At 34.1% G+C, this 19,395-nt stretch overlaps 2 protein-coding genes across 2 annotated transcripts; both read left to right on the forward strand.

The window, feature by feature from the left end:
* The first annotated feature begins 237 nt into the window (after nucleotides 1-237).
* Nucleotides 238-8,803, forward strand: LOC143532231 (protein MICRORCHIDIA 7-like). Its single transcript, XM_077027342.1, has 20 exons — nucleotides 238-609; nucleotides 2,160-2,234; nucleotides 2,333-2,367; nucleotides 2,497-2,575; nucleotides 2,655-2,747; nucleotides 3,149-3,233; nucleotides 3,420-3,495; nucleotides 3,701-3,829; nucleotides 3,968-4,066; nucleotides 4,159-4,260; nucleotides 4,358-4,519; nucleotides 4,788-4,883; nucleotides 5,734-5,785; nucleotides 5,868-5,979; nucleotides 6,092-6,153; nucleotides 6,976-7,349; nucleotides 7,709-7,803; nucleotides 7,892-7,979; nucleotides 8,310-8,432; nucleotides 8,530-8,803. The coding sequence occupies exons 1-20, from the start codon at nucleotides 264-266 to the stop codon at nucleotides 8,620-8,622; spliced, it is 2,376 nt and encodes a 791-aa protein (XP_076883457.1). The 5' UTR covers nucleotides 238-263; the 3' UTR covers nucleotides 8,623-8,803.
* Nucleotides 8,804-10,373: 1,570 nt separating this feature from the next.
* On the forward strand, nucleotides 10,374-14,591 carry LOC143532232 (glutamate-1-semialdehyde 2,1-aminomutase, chloroplastic). Its single transcript, XM_077027343.1, has 3 exons — nucleotides 10,374-10,479; nucleotides 11,318-11,491; nucleotides 13,451-14,591. Exons 1-3 carry the CDS (start codon nucleotides 10,405-10,407, stop codon nucleotides 14,516-14,518), a joined length of 1,317 nt encoding a protein of 438 aa, XP_076883458.1. The 5' UTR covers nucleotides 10,374-10,404; the 3' UTR covers nucleotides 14,519-14,591.
* The last annotated feature ends 4,804 nt before the right edge of the window (nucleotides 14,592-19,395 follow it).

Below are 19,395 nucleotides of genomic sequence, written 5' to 3' on the forward strand. Positions count from 1 at the left end.
AATAATACTTCATTCCTAAAACTACCTAAATAAAATAACATTAATTATTAAATATAAATAAAGGATGAACCTCCCTTATTTACTCGAAATAATAAAAGAATATTAGTCGATTATTACTCTCTCAACATATACGGTAACAGTATACAGCGTCGTCTGGTACATTCGAACAAGTTGTGTTTTGTTTCCACGCTAAACCGTTTCCAGGGTATTTCTATTTCGCCACAATAGTCGTTCGATTTTACCGCCAATAAACGGTTACCGTGATGGCCGGAGTTGAAGTGAAGCAAGAATACACCGAGTTACCCAACGCCAACCGGAAGGACGATTCCGAGATCCCGGTGATTGATTTGGACAGTTCGGATGACGATTCGCCGTCGTTTTCTGGTAATGCCAAGAGATCTAGGGTTTTAAGTGGTGATGTTAATAATAATAAGCGGAAGAAGTCCGGTGACCCCGTGGTTCTTCCGGTAGGGTTTCTGGATCCTCTGCCGCAGACGGTGCCACGTGTCAATGGAAACCGTGTGGTTCCGGAGCAGAGCTGTAAGCAGTTTTGGAAAGCTGGTGATTTCGACGGACGCTCTGCTGCTGCTGATTGGACTGCTTCTTCAGGTATTTCAATTGGATTTATTTGGCAGTTATTTTATTATTTGCTGCTTTTAGAGATTGGTAATGATTGTGTTATTAATTTTGTTTATTTAGTTGAGTCAGATTTAAGATTATGGTGAGTGATATTATGGATGCTGCGTTTCTTAATTTGTAGGTTATAGATTGTTAATGATATTTTAGTTTATTCATAACTGGAATCATATTGATTTTAGGGGATTCTTACAATCTAATCTGTGTTGTTTGTATTAATGAGACAAAAGAAAATAAGTTTTTATCAAAACATCACAGTACTAGAACTGCAGGGGGGCTATTTTATTTTAATTATTTTTTTTTAACAAATTTAAACTAGATAACTTAATGGGTAGTAGACCAGTAAGCACTTCTTAAGACACTCGTTTTCGCCTGGCTTACAGGTTAACAGACATATATGAGTCTTTTGCTGTTTTGGAATTAGGATGCTAATTTTTTTAAGTTAATCCTACATCTAAATATGACATTACAAGTATTACAAATGAGCAAGCTTCACCGTGATTTGTTTGAAAAAATATTGGAATCAAGTTACTAAGTTAGTGAAAAATGACGGTATACTCTTGTAGATGGTAGGCCAGACTATTCTCTAGTATATTGCAGTAGCAAAAGTTACCGTGCCTCAAGGTATTGTAAGCTGATATTCAATCATTCTTTAATCTGGAAAGGCATCAAATAGAAAGCAAGTTTGATAGGTTTATTAAGTATCATGGTTATACATTTAAAATATTTTTTTTAGCACCAGGGCAGTTAGTAAGTTGTTGATTACTCTGTATTTAGTTGCAGTTATATGCTTCTTGGTTTAATTAATGACAAATGGACAATATGCTGAATATTTCATTATGCACTTTAACATTTTATTAACTACATGTCTCTGAGGCTTGATCTCTATGTTTGTTTGAACCTTGAAGTTTGATCAAATGCAATGACCTGTAATTGCAAGCCAGTGTACACGTCTTCCGTTTTGACATTTTATTGAAATTGTTTGAATGCGAAAGTTTTGTGTAGGGGCGTAGGGCCTAATGGCCTATAATTGCTTTTCACTTTACAATTTTGTATTGTTAAATATGTACTTTATTCTATGCAGTCAATATCGGTGGTATCTCGGTTATCGGCCCTCATGTGAAATATTGGTCAGAATATTGGTACCGATAATATTGACCGATGTTTCACCGATTATCACCGATATTTCCAATATCAGTGTTTAAGTCTTAATTTTCAACTTTTAGTGTTTAATGTTAGTGTTTTGAGTCTTAATCTGTTCCTACTTGCTACAATTGTTAGCGTTTTGCAAGTTGCAAAAGGAAAATCTGTTAATCTTAAGAGAGTATACTGAATTGTTAGTGTTAAAGTGCTATATATATAAATTCTGCATGATATTAAAATTATCAATATCCCACCGCGATAACCGATATCTCAAATATCGGTCCTCTACTTTTTCCACATTAACTGCTTAGACTTTATTAGAAGCTCAATGTTTTATATAACTAAAGCAAGTTTTATACCTCACTTTTTCATGTCTATAGGTGGTATGGATCATTTGAGGGTGCATCCAAGGTTTCTGCATTCCAACGCAACTAGTCATAAATGGGTTCTTGGCGGTAATGTTATTCCATCTCTTTGGTTATTTGCATGTAGTTTATTTTTCGTTAATTCACTTTATAGGCGCTTATTGGTTCTATATTATGTACTCATGCAGCTTTTGCTGAACTTTTGGACAATGCACTAGACGAGGTACTTTTCTTATGCATGTGTGTATATATATCTATATATGGTATATCTACTATATAATAATAAATACTTTTGATGTTACACTTATTGAGTCTGCGGGAATTATTTTACTGATTTAAATTTTGTTATCAGGTTTGTAACGGTGCTACATATGTGAAAATTGATATGCTGACAAACAAAAAAGATAACAACAGAATGTTGTTGATTGAAGGTAAGCATCGCTTAGCGATCTACTATTGGATTTTTTTTTGTTAGTTTTTTTTAAGTATTTCGCTCCCACTATTTTGTAGATAATGGTGGTGGGATGGACCCAGAAAAAATGAGACATTGCATGTCTCTTGGATATTCTTTGAAAAGCAGGGTCAAGGATACAATTGGACAGTGTAAGTGGCAGGTTTGAGTTTTGATTAGTTAAGAACGGGCCAATTTGAGTTGTGTTTTATCTTTACTGGTCAGATGGGTAAGACTAAAAAGTAGTTAAGATGGGAAGTGGTCAAATGGAGCGGGTCGAAAGTTGCCCAAGTGTAAGTTTAGTTCTTAACAAACCATTTGATTTCATTTTCTTTAAAAGTTCAATTGTGGTCAAATCTCAACAAAATTAATTTTAAAATGGTACAAATTTTGGACAAAAAGTGCCAATTTTGACCAGAATCTGTTTCTAACCTGTTTAACCCACCCATTTTGTCAGCTATGTCTTTTTTGTATTCTCGGGTCAGGAAGGCTGTAATTTGGCATCTAGAACACTGTGGTTCTTTTACTTACCACCAAATTATTTTTTTAACAGATGGAAATGGTTTCAAGACAAGCACCATGAGGCTTGGAGCTGATGTTATCGTTTTTTCTCGATGCTCTGGGAAACATGGAAAGAGGTTTGTGATCCATTTATATCATTGGCCTGCTTTTTTGTTAGCAACATGATAAGTGTACTGGGTTGGACCGAGTTTTGCGCATTGTTAGTGACCATGATAGCATTTATGTTTCTGAAGCTGTTTAGCTACATTTTATTTTACAAAAACCACTAACTAATAGCATTTAATTTGATATTTGCCTTGAAGGCCTACACAGAGCATTGGCCTATTGTCCTACACATTTCTGCGAATCACAGGGAAGGAAGATATAGTAGTTCCCATGGTAATTAATTTCACTAACTAAAGTTATTTTTTAAATTACTAAGTCCTAGAACTATATAGCCCTTTAAACCTTTTCATAAAATGTTATCTCAAGACAACAGGTAGGTAGCCATGTGATTCTGTGTTTTGTTTAATTCATCTTTTTGTAGCAAGTAACTTACCTTTACTGTTTATTTGTTTATTGTGGTTGTTGACACATCAAAAAGCTTGATTATGAACAAGATGGAGGAGCATGGAAGAAGATGAAACGATCTTCAGCGAGTGATTGGAACAGAAATCTTGAGGCTGTAGTACAATGGTCTCCATTTTCAACTGAATCAGACCTCTTGAAACAAGTAAAGTTGTTTAGTCGCATGGTTTATATACATTAATAGTGTTTTTTAATTATTTTTTTAAAACACGCGCCTATTAATCTGGTATCTAGTATCTTTTTTAAGGAATATGTTATTGATTTATTTTACTTTTATTTGTAGTTTGATCATATGAGGGATCAGGGTACACGGATAATCATTTACAATCTATGGGAGGATGATCAAGAACAGTTAGAGCTCGATTTTGATACCGATAAACATGTTTGTTTATGTTAGCCTTAAATCTACGTAACTCTTTTATGGGTAGTACATGATCAGTATTTCTCAATTGACGTTAAAATTGCATTTTGCAGGATATTCAAATTAGAGGTGTTAATCGAGACGAGAAAAATATAGAAATGGCACAACAGTATCCAAACTCTCGACATTTCTTAACGTATCGTCACTCACTCAGGGTAAACCATAAGTTGTCATTATAAGCTTGTAACTACAAACTCTACATATTGTTCATTGATCATGGTTTAATAATGATATTTTTTTAAAACTTTTCAGAGTTATGCATCAATTCTCTATCTAAGAGTTCCTCATAACTTCCGGATAATTCTTCGCGGGAAAGATGTTGAGCATCATAATATAGTTAATGATATGATGATGACAAATGAGGTCACATATCGCCCGCAGCCTGGTCAAGAAGGGGTTCCCAAGGATACAAATGTAATATTAAAAGATTTAATTCTCTTTTGTTTGTTTTTAATCTGTTAAGAGGTCAAACGGGTGTGTTACTAATACAGAAATCTTACTTATTGCTAAAAGATAGATTATAATTAAATTAATATAGTATTTGTAATAATATGGTTTCAACCAAAATGGAAAACTGCTCACTTTGACCCGTTTTGACTGGCTCGTTAACCACCTCTATTTGAAAATTGTTTCTTGCTTTTTGTAAGTTATTTTATAATTGTTTTTCTCATTCAATGAACAGATGGTTGCTGTAGTTACTGTGGGGTTTGTAAAAGACGCAACAGCTCATATTGATGTACAAGGGTTCAATGTTTATCATAAAAACAGACTCATTAAGGTTTGGCTTTTCTTTATATTTACGGGATGTGCATGGGATGATTTGGTTTTCAGCCCCAATCGAAACCGAAAGTTTTGGTTATTGTAGTCTTTTGACTGATTGGTTTTTGGTTCATCGGTGTTTTTCTTGGTTTCTTTTCGGTTATGGGTCGGTCAACCAGTTTTTTTTTCAACTTTTAACTTTGGGCTTGAAAATTTTAGTTATCCACTTAATTCTTGCTGTGAAGCTGTGATCCCGTATATGCTGTGATTTTTTTTTCTATTTAAATTATTACATCCTTTTTATGCATAAAATCTCCTAGTCAAAACTATATTCTAAACTACTTTCTATGATCTTCATAAAATAGATTTTGTGACTGTAATTTAGCTACTTGTTATTAAAATTAAAACTATAAAATGTGTATTTTATATTTGATAGATTGTATATATGCATTTAGTTAATTTGGTTATGACACACTATAACCGAAACCGACCCCCGATGTTCAGTCAATAGGTTAAAACATAACCAACCCATTGGTTAGTTGTTCGGTTTGGTTCACAGTTTGGTCCAGTTTGAAACTTTGAACTGGCCATGTAACGGCGCTGGCTGTTCAAGCCTTTTCTTTTCATATGTATTTTTAATTTCTAAAACATGTAGTCATGTTTATGTAATATAATCATGAACTTTTCTTTATTATTTTAAAAAAATTAAAAATAATGAAAAGATCGTTCCAACCACCTAAATCGAATCGTTAAACCGACAAACTGTTACCAGCCGACCAACCCAACCTGGTTGGTTTGGTTTTTCTTTTCTTGAAACCTTAATTAGTGGTTTGACCATTTTTCATAAACCAATGTTTCTTGTTTTACAGCCATTTTGGAGAATCTGGAATGCTGCAGGAAGTGACGGTCGTGGGGTCATAGGTTAATATCTATGCCTGGAAAAAGTTTTTTTTGTGCTAATTCACAAATATTTTTGATGGCTTTATTTCTTGCTGTTGGTTAGGTGTATTGGAAGCTAATTTTGTTGAACCAGCTCATGACAAACAAGGGTTTGAACGCACTACTGTTCTTCAAAGACTTGAAACACGCCTTATTCAAATGCAAAAAACATACTGGTATGCATGTGTGTGTGTATGCATATATATATATATTGTTGATGCTAATGTGTTTATTCTAAATATTTTATTTTATAACTTAGCTAAGTAACATCAAACATTCTTGATTCAGGGGTACATACTGTCACAAAATAGGCTACGCTCCCAGACGCAACAAGAAAAATTTGGAGAGAGGTATTTGTATTATTGTTATAGTTTATTGATTATAAATCAATGTTCATAATTTGAGGTGAAATGCTAGAAAAGTATTCTGGCACGTGGTTCGTTTTTAGTAGGATGCATAATGCAAATTTATGGTTAGGAAAATGTGATACAGGGATCAGAGTATTGGTTTTATTATGCTAAATTTAATTTATGGGGAGTGAAATATTAAATTTCACAGCATTAGAGAGCTCATATATCTCTTATCAAACCTTTTTTTTGTTCAGTATTTTCTATTTTTTTGTTTGACACTGTATTATTTTAAGTATCTTCGGTAACATAAATTTTAAAGTAACTTACACGGATGATCCTTGTGGTTGGTCCAAATTTTGGATTTTATCTGTAAAATTTTTAGAGTTATGGATTTGGTTTCCACCCACCTAGTTTGCTTAATAAATGGTTCGTGGGTCAATTAAGATTCCTATTTTGCCCTATTTGATTTCCTGTTATTATTATAGTCGTTATACTGTAACTTTTAATAATGGCTAAATAGTAGTCTTACCTCACCCATGGACCGTTTATGGAAGTAAACTAGGTGGGTGGGGACTAAATTCGTAACTTTTAAACTTTAGGGACGAAATCCAAAATTTGGATCAACCAAACTGACCATTTGTGTATTTCACTTGTTTTTTTAAACTATATTATTAAGCTTAGAAAATATATCTTTTAATTATCATCTTAATTGATGTTTTGTTGATTTTTTTAAGTTTTAATTAGTACCAAAAGAAATCAATAACCTATATTGTATGGTTTTATCCTTATACACACAATGTAACATTTTTGTGGTTATTCTAGAATCTTCTCCTGATTACACACCGGAACCTTCTACAAGGAAAAGTGTCAGGAACATACCGACTCCACAAACAGACAAATCTGCTTCACATAGATCTCTGAAAGAGCCAGTAATAACCAAACCAAATGGTAATGTTAATATTGGAGAAACAAGAGAGAAACTTAATAGAGTTCCAAGTGCAAGTTCTTCCGAGTCAACATCACCTTTGACCGAAAACATTCGGGATGTTGATTCACAAACTGCCATGAATAAACGACTAGCAAACATTAGTTGTTCACAAACGAAAGTTCGTTCAGTTTCGGCTCTCGATGTCCAATATCCTGAACTTTCTGCAGCTGCAAAAGTTATACAAGTTAGCGCGCCACCTCATCTAAGGGTAATTTTGGAATATCTTTTGTATTTTAGAAAAATATACCTTTTCTTGATTCTAGTTAGGGGTGTGCATAAATTTGTTTCGTGCTCAAACATAACCGAAAACAGAATATTTGGTTTTTGAGTTTTTGGAAACAGCCTGCTTTTGGTTTTTGTTGTATCATTATTTGAGATTGAAAATTTTGGGCCGATAAATTGGTTCAAAATAATGAATTTGGGCCTAAAACATTGGTTGTAAATCTTTTTGATAATTAATATATACTTGATATACATTCGTGCAGTTTGTCTTTTTCAAAAATATTGTTGAACTGATACAATGTGTGTAATTAATGCAATTTGTTTTTTTTAATATAAAATTGGCAGTCTTTTATTGTTAACGGGAATGCAACAGCTCCTTCAAGTTTTAGCAATGTCAATTTACATCTGTTGATGGAAGAAAACCTTCAGTTGAAGGAGAGGTGTGTTTATTGTTTTTTTTCCTTTTTATTATTTTATTTTTTGTAATTTTGTTTCACGTATTAATAAATGTTTTTTAAATTTTCATAGATTGAAAAAGAGAGAAGAAGAGATATTAGGTGATCTGTTGAAGGATCTAGAATCCGAAAGAAACCGCTGCAAAGAACTTGAAGCTCAGGTAATTACCGTGTTTTCTTATTTACTTATAAAGTAGCAATAATAATAATAATTATTATTAAAGAAAGTTGCACAAATGGTTTTTATGGTTTGACAATTATAAAATCTGGGGACCAAACTTGCAGTATTATCAAACCACTGGAACTATTTGTGCAATTATTTTTTATTTTTACTTTGCGCAAATGTTATTCAATAGTAATCAAGTTTCTTTGGGAGGTTTAACCACTCTGGTATAATTTTGTTTCTACCGGGTGATATTTTGAAAGATTGACGTGCACATGTATTACCTGGGTCACATTTGTTGCTGACATTGAGTTTATATTATGATTAGCTGGAGGAGGAAAGACAAAAATACGAGGCATTAAACAAGGAGCAAGATAGTATAATCGCGATATTTTCAGAGGAAAGAGAGCGTAGAAATGCCGAGGAGGAAAGTTTAAGGAAGAAATTGAGGGTTTGTGTTGCTGTTGCTCGTTGTTTAATATTTATTTATTTTATCTGTAAAATGATTGAAAATAATTATTAACGGCTGTTTATTTACTTTTGTACAGGAAACGGAGGCTACAAACAATGACTTGATGGAAAAGGTTACACAGTTGGAGTTGGAGAAAATGAAAAGTTTGGGGAATAAATGGGGGCAGTAGGACCATAGTGATTATGCTAGGCAGCGTTTTCTATTTCGTTTTTTCTTTTTCGGGTTACTTTTTAGAATTTTAGTATGTGAACTTTGAATGGGTTGTGATGGTGATCAATTAATCTAGTGAATGGTTAAATTCATAGGCAAGTTTATATGCTTCAAGTTATGGTGAGCTTAATTGATTCTTTTGACTAATGAATGTTAGTTCATGGTGAATTTTGACCATAGTTTAAAGTTTACGATAAATGATGTCTTGAGCCAAAAAAATTGCAACGTTTTAAGTCAAGAAATTGGTTCTCTTTGATTGAAATTGGTTAAAAAGCATGAAATCCAGCAAATCATTTGTTTTGGAAAAAGTTGCAAGGCGATTTCAACAAAATGAAGGATCCACTAATCAAAAGAAAATAGCATAATTCAAAACTGCACCATTTACTCCAATTAAGATATTTCATTTTATTCTTTATGAGATAGATGTCTGAAGGAAGGAACTCGTTGAAAGGTGGGTTTTGTTACCAAGATAAAACATATTGAGCTTTTCTCAAACAAACTTAACGTATCCAGCTTTTAAGACTTGTATGGTTTAATTTTCCACAAGAGATAAATTTGGTATAAGTAATCACTTTATAAGCTTATACTCTTAGTTGAAGTGTATACCTTATATTGCTTGCAAACCATGTTGCAATTTAAAGAACTTAATGCTCACATGCTTAAGAAATTTGACAACATGCCATCATCATCAACTCAAGGAGTTGTTTCTATAAGTGATATCAATCATCTTTATCGACTTAAGTACTTGATCTCATGAATTGAGATTTAAAATTTGAGATCTAGAGACTGGACATTTTGATTATGATGAATTATTTAGGAAAGTTAATTCCATCAATGCAGATTTGTATGAACTGTGAAAGTCGTACATATGTATTCAAATCATGTATTACGATTAGGAATAACTGGGTCGCTTCTTCATGGTTTCACATGCGATTAGTAAATGAGTTAGGAATACGGCTTGGATTAGAATCCACTTTGAATTTTGAAACTCGAATCCAAGTTCATTATTTTAAATCTGCTATGTTAGGATTTTCGACTTTATGAGTTATTATCCTTAATCTATTCATTGCTTTCATTATTAACGTGTGCTAGTTATCTTTTGGTTACACGAGCTGAACTTTTAGGCCGCTTATCTTTTAGTTTGATTCCTGGAAACCGCTACAAAGCGGAGGTAACGCTTGCTAATTATAAGGCATACTAATCTTGCTATTTGGGGTTCCATATGACTGTGTCATGGAATTTGCTTCCGACTTCTTGGTTTTTAATTTTGATTTCCCCCTTGTACTTCAAATAATATATAAACTATTTTAATATTCATTTAATTTGATTCTTTAATCACCTACGTTCGTTAACTTTTAAAAGATTTTCTTTTTGTTGAAAACGCAATTGTATTCAAAGAGAGCATTTTCTTGTATACTAAGATATACGATTGCCAATATCTTCTATGAATATCATGACTTTACATATAATTAATATTATTTTTCTTTTGAAATATTTTTTCATTTGCTATAGCAAGTACATGTACATGTAACAAACCAATACAAATGAAATAAAAAAGAAAGGTAATAATAATAATAATAAGTCGCCAGTAGATCCATCTCCTGTTTTCCTTATCTTCAACCCCATCAAACCAACACACACAGAAATGGCAGGGATAGGGTTATCGTTACCATCCAAATTCACTGACACACCTGCAATAATCTCATCCTCCTCAGCACCTCCTCTTCGATCTTCCGTTAAAATGACTGTTTCCGTTGACGAGAAGAAGAAGACCTTCACTCTTAAGAAATCCGAACAAGCTTTCAATGCCGCCAAGGTTGCTTTATACATCTATCTCCATTCAATTTCCTATGATCTCTTGTTTACTTTATGATTTTGCTAATAACTTTTAACTAATTGCTCCCCTAGTGTAGTGTAGCCGTTTCATTTTTAATTTATCAGACTTTTCGATTGCTTAGGTAAATACAATTGTGTCTTGCTTTCTGTGAATCTCTTCTATATTGTTTTTGTATAGTCATACAGATTAAGGTTTTCAGTATTGGTGCTCATTAACAATTTTGTATAAACTACTTCAAAAAGGGGCTAGCAGCACTACTTGTTTCTCGCTTGCCTTCTATTTCGATCTAAATTAAATCTGTGATATAACATTTTAATTATCTACTTAAAAAAGCTTTACATGGTCTTAAATTCATACTTTTCTCTATTATTATTATTTCGGTATAATTAGATGGATTATGGTTTTGAAGAATGATGTTCATTACCAAATAGGTTAAATGTCTTGAAAATTACCCTGCAAGTATTACATTCATAATTATTTGGGCTAACTGCCTGCACCAAAATGCGTTGAGGTTGAAAATTTTACAGTATGATGTAATGGTAGACCAGAAACCAGGAAACTGCTTACACGTCACTGCTAACTTGAACCAGAATGTAATCAACTTGACACCTATTGTAATTCTTTATATTCAGACTATATATTATTTCAAAAGATAAAAGTTTATTATTTGATTGCACCCTGTGTAATGTAATATACTTGCCAAGTTTATTATTTGATTATTAACAATGGAACATCCTGGTTTTAAATAATATCTCATTCCATTTAATGTCATCTTATGTATTTTATTATTATTAAATGAATGTTTGCTTATTGGCAGGAACTGATGCCTGGAGGTGTTAATTCCCCGGTCCGTGCTTTCAAATCGGTTGGTGGTCAACCTATTGTAATTGACTCGGTCAAGGGTTCACGCATGTGGGATATTGATGGGAATGAATATATTGATTATGTTGGTTCATGGGGTCCCGCAATCATCGGTCATGCAGATGATGAGGTAACATAATACATATGTTTATTAGTTATTACAATTTTTTTTTGTAAGAGTACTTTAAATCACAAAACTATATTATTATGAAAATCAGCAAAAATGTTAAACATATACCCTATATAGTTACCAATCAAACATTCTTAATAGGGGTGTGCATGAAACCGAAAGAACCAAAAAAGTGAACCGAAATATTGGAACTATAACGAAATCGACGGTTTGGTTTTATCTTTTCGTAAAAACCAAATTTTAGGTTCAGTTTTGGTTTTGCATGCAACTTTTTTTTTTCCAAAATACGGTTTTGCCTGTAAATAAAACCATAAAAAACTTTCTGAATCGAATATATAGTAATTTATAAGAATTTAATAATTAGTGTAACCCAAATATTTTAGCCCAAATGTATAATAATCAAGGGTCAAGTTATTCTACAAAGGAAAACAAAAATGAGAAGGATGAGAAGAATTTGTAGCCACACAAAAAAACCCTTCGAAACAATTAAAAAAACTGAATAAAAAAATCATAACCCAAAATTTATTAAAAAGAACGAAAAAAGTAAAAACACAATAATGTTTCCATTGTCTTTCCCGTTCTCATAAAAAAAAACACATTGTAAGTGAAAAAAGTCGTCGTGTCTTTTTGTTTATCATTGTGTTTTATGTTTATTTTTGTCATTGATTGTGTCATTTTTTCTTTATATTGTGTTATATTACTCAACATTGTGCTATGTTTTGTTTGGCATTGTGTTATATTTTTCGATCTATTGTGTCTTTTTTTAGTTATAATTGCGTCTTTTGTTCATTTTCGTCATTGTGTCTTCGATCTCGGCATTGTGTCTTTTCGTCAAGTTTTTTTATATATTTTTTTTTGAACGTGAATGATGGCGGAAACATTTTAGTTTTTTAATTTTTTTTCGTTTTTTATTTATATTTTGAGTTATGATATTTTTATTATTTTTTTTCGAATTTATTTTAAAGGGTTTTTTGTGTGGTCATAAATCCTTCTCGCACTTCTCATTTTTGTCTCCCTTTATATTTTAACTTTACCCTAATAATCAATTGTCATTAATTAACAAAAGGATTTAGGCCCAAAATCGTTATTTTAGGGCAGATTTTTTTTTTTGACCCAAAAATTTCAAGTCCAAATGGTAAAAAACCGAAACCGAATGGTTTTCAGAAACTCAAAAACTGAGTTTTTGGTTTGGTCTGGTTTGAGCCCATCTACCCAAACCGACTAAGCTTGTAAACGAACATGAATAGAGCATGTTCGTAAAACTGTTGGTCCGTTTAACTTTAATTGAATAAAAGATCGAAACAACTAAACAAAGTTTTCTTGTTCATGTTCGTTCATTAAGAACATGAACATGTTTGTGTTCGTTTATGTTCGTTAACATTATAAATGAACAGCCCACGACAGTAAACAAATGAACTTGACTGAGCATAGATGAACAAACATTACTGAACTAAAACCAATTAAAAGTAAATGTGAAAAATAATGTTTTGGGCCTAAAAAGTTATTAAAATTAGACTAAATGGTAATGGGCCAAAAAAATTTAAATAAGTATGTTAAAGAACATAAGTGACCCAACTTAAGCAAACGTAATGTAACGAACATTAATGAATGCAAGCAAACGAACATAAACAAATTTAGATGTTTAAGAACGTTCTCTGACATAAATAAACGGATAAGACACGTGTTCATATTTTTTCGTTTAACTAAATGAACAAAATCGTTTGTTCATATTTGTTAAATAAGCAAATTTCCCGTCTAACGGTTCACTAACGGTTCACTGGACGTTCAGTTTGTTTACAAGCCTAAATCCGACCCATTCGTGCCCCTAAATCTTTCTTTTCCTTAAAGGGTGTTTGGAGGATAAATGCGTCGTTTTTTTCCATGCTTTCCACAAACTGCAAATGTGATTATGCATAAAAATTTCCTGATGTATTTTTTCTAAAAATAACCGAGTCACAGGTACTCGCAGCCTTAGCCGAAACAATGAAAAAAGGAACCAGTTTCGGTGCACCATGTCTTCTTGAAAACACACTGGCTGAAATGGTCATACAAGCCGTACCGAGCATAGAAATGGTTCGGTTCGTAAACTCAGGAACTGAAGCATGCATGGGCGTGCTTCGGTTAACCCGAGCCTTCACCTGCAAAAACAAAATAATAAAATTTGAAGGATGCTACCACGGTCATGCGGACCCGTATCTAGTCAAAGCCGGAAGCGGTGTCGCCACTCTCGGCCTCCCTGACTCCCCGGGCGTCCCCAAATCCGCCACGTCAGACACTCTAACTGCACCTTACAATGACATCACAGCTGTCCAGAATCTCTTCGACACACACAAAGGCGAAATCGCAGCGGTTATTCTCGAACCAGTTGTCGGAAATGCGGGCTTCATTAAACCAACACTCGAGTTCCTAAACTTTCTTAAAACCGTCACGAAAGAAAATGACTCTTTACTTATATTCGATGAAGTCATGACGGGTTTCCGTTTGGCGTACGGTGGGGCCCAGGAGTATTTTAATATAAAGCCTGATTTAACGACTTTGGGAAAGATTATCGGTGGCGGTCTTCCAGTGGGTGCGTATGGAGGCAGACGGGAGATAATGGAGATGGTGGCACCGGCAGGGCCCATGTACCAAGCGGGGACGCTCAGCGGGAACCCGTTAGCAATGACAGCTGGCATTCAAACGCTCAAACGACTTCAAGAACCGGGGAGTTATGAGTACTTGGATAAAGTGACGGGCCAGCTTATCGAGGGGATTTTGGATGCAGGTAAACGGGCCGGGCACGCTATAAGTGGAGGGCATATTAGTGGTATGTTCGGGTTCTTTTTCACCGACGGTCCGGTTTATAATTTTGATGATGCTAAGAAGAGTGATACGGCGAAGTTTGGTAAGTTTTATCGGGCGATGTTGGAAGAAGGTGTTTATTTGGCTCCTTCCCAGTTTGAGGCAGGGTTTACGGGGTTGAAACATACAGAGGAGGATATTCAACGGACGATAGATGCTGCTGAGAAGGTTTTTAAGGATCTTTAGATTCGGCTGTATTGTAGTTGAGTTTTGTTCTTTGTTTATGTTTAGGCGGTGGTGTTTTTGATTTGCAGTTATGTTTGAGTTTGACGTGTCTAGTGTACGTTTATGTTTTACATTATCTATAAGGTAAATTAATTTGTGGTTACTTGCTTATCCAGGTTAACTAGGATTCTAAGTAGTTACTTGAATCATATCATTACATTAATTAAGTTACTAAAAGAGAACATATTTTATATCAAGTGGCCGAATGTTTGAACGCCAACAAACAACTTGACAGAAGCAGACTGGTTATGACCACTTAATTACAACCAATCTTCCATATAGTACTGAAGAAACACGGATCTACTTCCCTATACGGGTCTTAGATCCAATGAGTCCACAAGGTAGAATACGATAACAACCAACACGATATGAGCACAACTCCCCAAAGTCCAGTGACTGGAACCTGCAAAACAGATACCGTTAGCTCGTTACGGGAAGGACAAGAGGGGGGTGGGGGGGGGGGGTCTTCCCGTAACCACCCTCCAACGTGAGAATAAGTACCGTTCTGAAGGATATAAAGGAGCACAACTCCCCAAAGTCCAGTGACTGGAACCTGCAAAACAGATACCGTTAGCTCGTTACGGGAAGGACAAGAGGGGGGTGGGGGGGGGGGGGTCTTCCCGTAACCACCCTCCAACGTGAGAATAAGTACCGTTCTGAAGGATATAAAGTACTTAACTATATAGAAAGAGTACAGTGGGAGTGAATGACTACCTCATGAAGATTGAGAGGATATTTATAGCCGAAGGATGTGAGAAGGTGATTGGGCCAACTATCCTTTTCAGAAGATGCTCATGTAACCACCTGGACACGTGTCCTCAAATGATAGGTTCAGTTATACGTCGCATGTGCATGTATAACAACCCTGAGACGTGTCCTAATTAGATAGGATGATAAATAACCCTGGCCATGTGCACGTTATAACGGACTTGCCAGGTGTCCTTTATTTATTGGACAAGAGATCACGTATTGTCCAAGAAAACATCCTGGCAAACCTTCTAGAAAGTAATTAGTTAATTACAGCTGTCCTGAGGCATTACCTTCTGGTCATCCAAGCGGACGGAGGCTTTGTCCTGCGGATGACTTCTGAGGGTGTCAGGATGCTTCCACATAGGTCGTATGGGTATTCCTTCCTTAAACGGTTATGCGGGTGATTCATATGTTCTGCGGGTGCCTTACGAGGATGAATCCTCTGACCCGCGGGGGTTCTTAAGGGTATTTGGGTCTTTTTGGTACCCTACCTCTATAAGTAGAAACAAATAAAACTCGTAAGAAAGGAGCTGCAATAGACTGACATCATATGTGCTCCATCAGTTTCAAACCGTCATCATAGCAAACCATGAACATCTTTCAACACATAAACTGCCATTAAAATGAGTACATTCTTATCATTTCAACTCGTAATCAGAGCATCACATCAAAGTCACATAAACAATTGATCTATTTAAAGAGGTTCAAACCTCCGGCAATCAATCAATCATCATAACCTCGAACCCCACACGTTGCAAATCCACGGCTGCCATACACGACCTACACGACCCAAAAGTCGCCGGAAACATAGCAACCATAAATAAGGCCAAACCAAACTCCACTAACAATGAACAACAAGCGATGGACTAAAGGCCGACAATTGTTGCAAAAATTAACCAATTTCAAGTACAACACATGAACCACAATGTACACTCGGATGAATCCATTTCAAAAACCATGACATTAACAAATTATACCAGCCAATAAACAACCGATGACACACGCGAGGGTGAAGATGAAGGTTTCGATAAGAACCTTGAACATCATTCAAGCCATAAACACCCAAAAATGCCACTAAAATGAGAATAATCTCATCATTTGAACCCATAATAATCAGAGAAAATCAAGAGGGTTCACCAGCAGAACACACCACCGCTATCAAAATAAAACCCAACATCACCGTTAAAAGAAAGCAGATTTCGGATTCCAAAACTGAAGCCAGCAACAGCCGTGATCGGAATTCCTATGAAGATGGAGAGAGAAACTTTCTGAAAGAAGAGTGATAAAAAGAAGATAAGGCAGGACAAAATCCTGTGCAACCTACACATCTTAATGCACGTGTAACTCAAAACACCTCATGAAATAAGTACAAAGCATCATACACACAATACAACTCTTTAAGCACAATTTTGAAGGAACAGTGAAAATGTGTGGTTAAGAAGTTACAAATTATAATATATAATAACATATATAAATAGTTAATTATATATTATTCTATATTAGTTTTGTAATGGTTCATAAGTTATACTACCATTACTAGTTAATAAAGGATTTCCCTTTGGGTATATATATATATATATATATATATATATATAGAATAAATTAACATCATAACCTAATTTTCAAAAACAATTTTATGTGTCTCATCTCTCCTAAACCGGGTTCCTCTAAGAGTCTTAACACAATCCTTAACTACACATCCTAAAGGAGAACTCGATCAAGATGACAAACATGTCGATTACATAATACAATGTTGCGGTTACTACTCTCCCCGCTGTAACATGTTCATATGTTTAATATTTATCATGTTTTCTATTGCTTTCATGAAGAACTGATCAACATGTGGCATCACAGTGATGTTAATTAATCAGTTCTTCATGTTTTCTCTAACTCTGAAATTGAATCAGTAGACATGGACTAAAACTTGATAAACCCTAATTTTGTTTTCGGTTTTATTGATTTGAAACTAGTTTAATCTCGAAAAGAGTTTTTAAAGTTGCTAAAATTGCTAAAATTCATATTTATAAACTCAATGTTTTCGACATCCGTTAAAATTCATGTTCAACGTTTCGATTACGAAAAATCTGATAAATTAATCATGAATAATTCATAGGGTTCTTAGAATTGTTCATGATGTTCATCATAATTTTGGCAAACAATCTGTTTAGTTGGTGAAGAGATTTTGGTGATTTGTTTTCCTAAAAAAGTGTAACTTTATCTCCAAGTTTGAATAATCTAAATTAATTAATTGATTTCTAACTAAATTAGAAGATAAAATCCACACATTAAAATTTAAAACAAATTTTGAAAATATATCTTAAAATTTTGAAGCCAACCTTATAGGGATAAAACAGTTATGAGCAAGAGTTTGCGGGTTTTTCTAAATGGCTTGCGGGTCTAACCCATAAACCCCATAAACTTGAAAACTCACTAATTATTGAGAACTAAAATGTTGGAAACTACATTATGGAAGCTCATTGTTTCCGAAAACTCTAATTTCTTAGAATCACAAAAAAAAAAATTCTTGATAACCCACCAAAAGCCGGAATAATAAAACCCGAGAACTAATTTTTCTGGATTTCAATCCCGTAAACTGACTTTACCAGAATAGATAATTTGCTATTAACTAAATAGTTTTGTAAATACTTAAGCATTATAAACTTTTACAAAACTAAAAAGGCTTAACTTGAATGAAATTTTAATGTATCACTTGTGCCCAAAGTTGATTTGTTACATCTACCTTATCATTCAAGTCTAACTAAAAGCTTTTGCTAGTTTTGTCTAAAATGGTACAAATGTCTCGCTTCTACCCAAATGTGACGTGTTACATTTTTATCTAGCAAAACTAGTCTGTGCATAATTAAAATAATTGTTTCACTTTTGCCCAAAGACGATATAATAACCCAAAGTTTGTTAAAGATAATAATTTATAATAATCATAATATTTCTAGTTCTAGATTGATAGAAGTATTATCTAAATATTATTAATATATGTATATGTTTATTATATAGCTTTTCATTTGGAATATTTGATAACATGGTATAAGAATATATATATATGAATCATGAATTAAATCAAAAAGTTAGTTACCAGTTTATCACACATCTTTTGAATTTTCAATCCTTATCTCGTCATCATCATCACTTCATTCAACTTGCCTAAATATATGGAACTCCGAAGCCTTCGTTCCTCAATCGTGATCACCGTTTTAAACCCATGAGTTTGCAAACAAACTTCATAAAAACCCTACCGCATACTCTCACATTCTCCCACCTCTCCGACGTGTGACGACTCGGTCCTGCTACAAGTTGTCCGTTGGCGTCTGGCGATACCACTGCCGACAACCATCATCCCTGTAAGTGGACCACCGTTCGAGCCGCCTTCAATTCGTTCTGAACCGACATCACGCTTTCGTGCATCACCGACCGTGTTCTACTGCTTAGGTAATCGTCCGATCCCTTTCTTCTGGTCCGTATATGTTTAAGTATTCAAATATGGCGCGACACCTATGATCGTTGATTTCTTTCGACGACTAACACACAGACCACTCGAGATTTGATTTTCAAAGAAATATTCATGCAGATAGTTTCAATATAAAAGAGTTTGATTGGTTTTGTTTTTGTATATCATAGCTTGTCATCAACAGTGTGCACATGTAAATTAATATGAAGTGCTATATTATAATAATGGGTAATAGGTCACAAATTCAGAATTCTATATGGATGCTTTTAATTTATACTAACATTTTGGATGCTAAAACAAACAGTAGGAATTAAGATTTTCAAAATTTAGCATGTGTTTTGAAAAGGGTGTTTGTCGGGGAAATCAACGAATCACCCATGTAAATTAAGTTCACGAATCTAAAGTAAAATGCCAATAAACCGTAGGTTCTCATAATTGTTGAAGACGAGCCAACTTGTTTACTTTTGTTTAAAAATTAAGGTACGGATTCTGGTTTCTGTCACTCATAGTATAAATTTTATTTTGTTACTTGGTAGTACGGTTCTAGTTTCTTTCACTTATAGTATTAATTATATTCCGTTACTTTGTAGTACGGATTTTTGTTACGCGTCATGTATATTTTGAG

This window comes from Bidens hawaiensis, unplaced genomic scaffold, assembly GCF_021521415.1.
Source record: "Bidens hawaiensis isolate Kalapana, Puna unplaced genomic scaffold, B.hawaiensis_p1.1 tig00009413_1, whole genome shotgun sequence".
Classification (NCBI taxonomy): Eukaryota; Viridiplantae; Streptophyta; class Magnoliopsida; order Asterales; family Asteraceae; genus Bidens; species Bidens hawaiensis.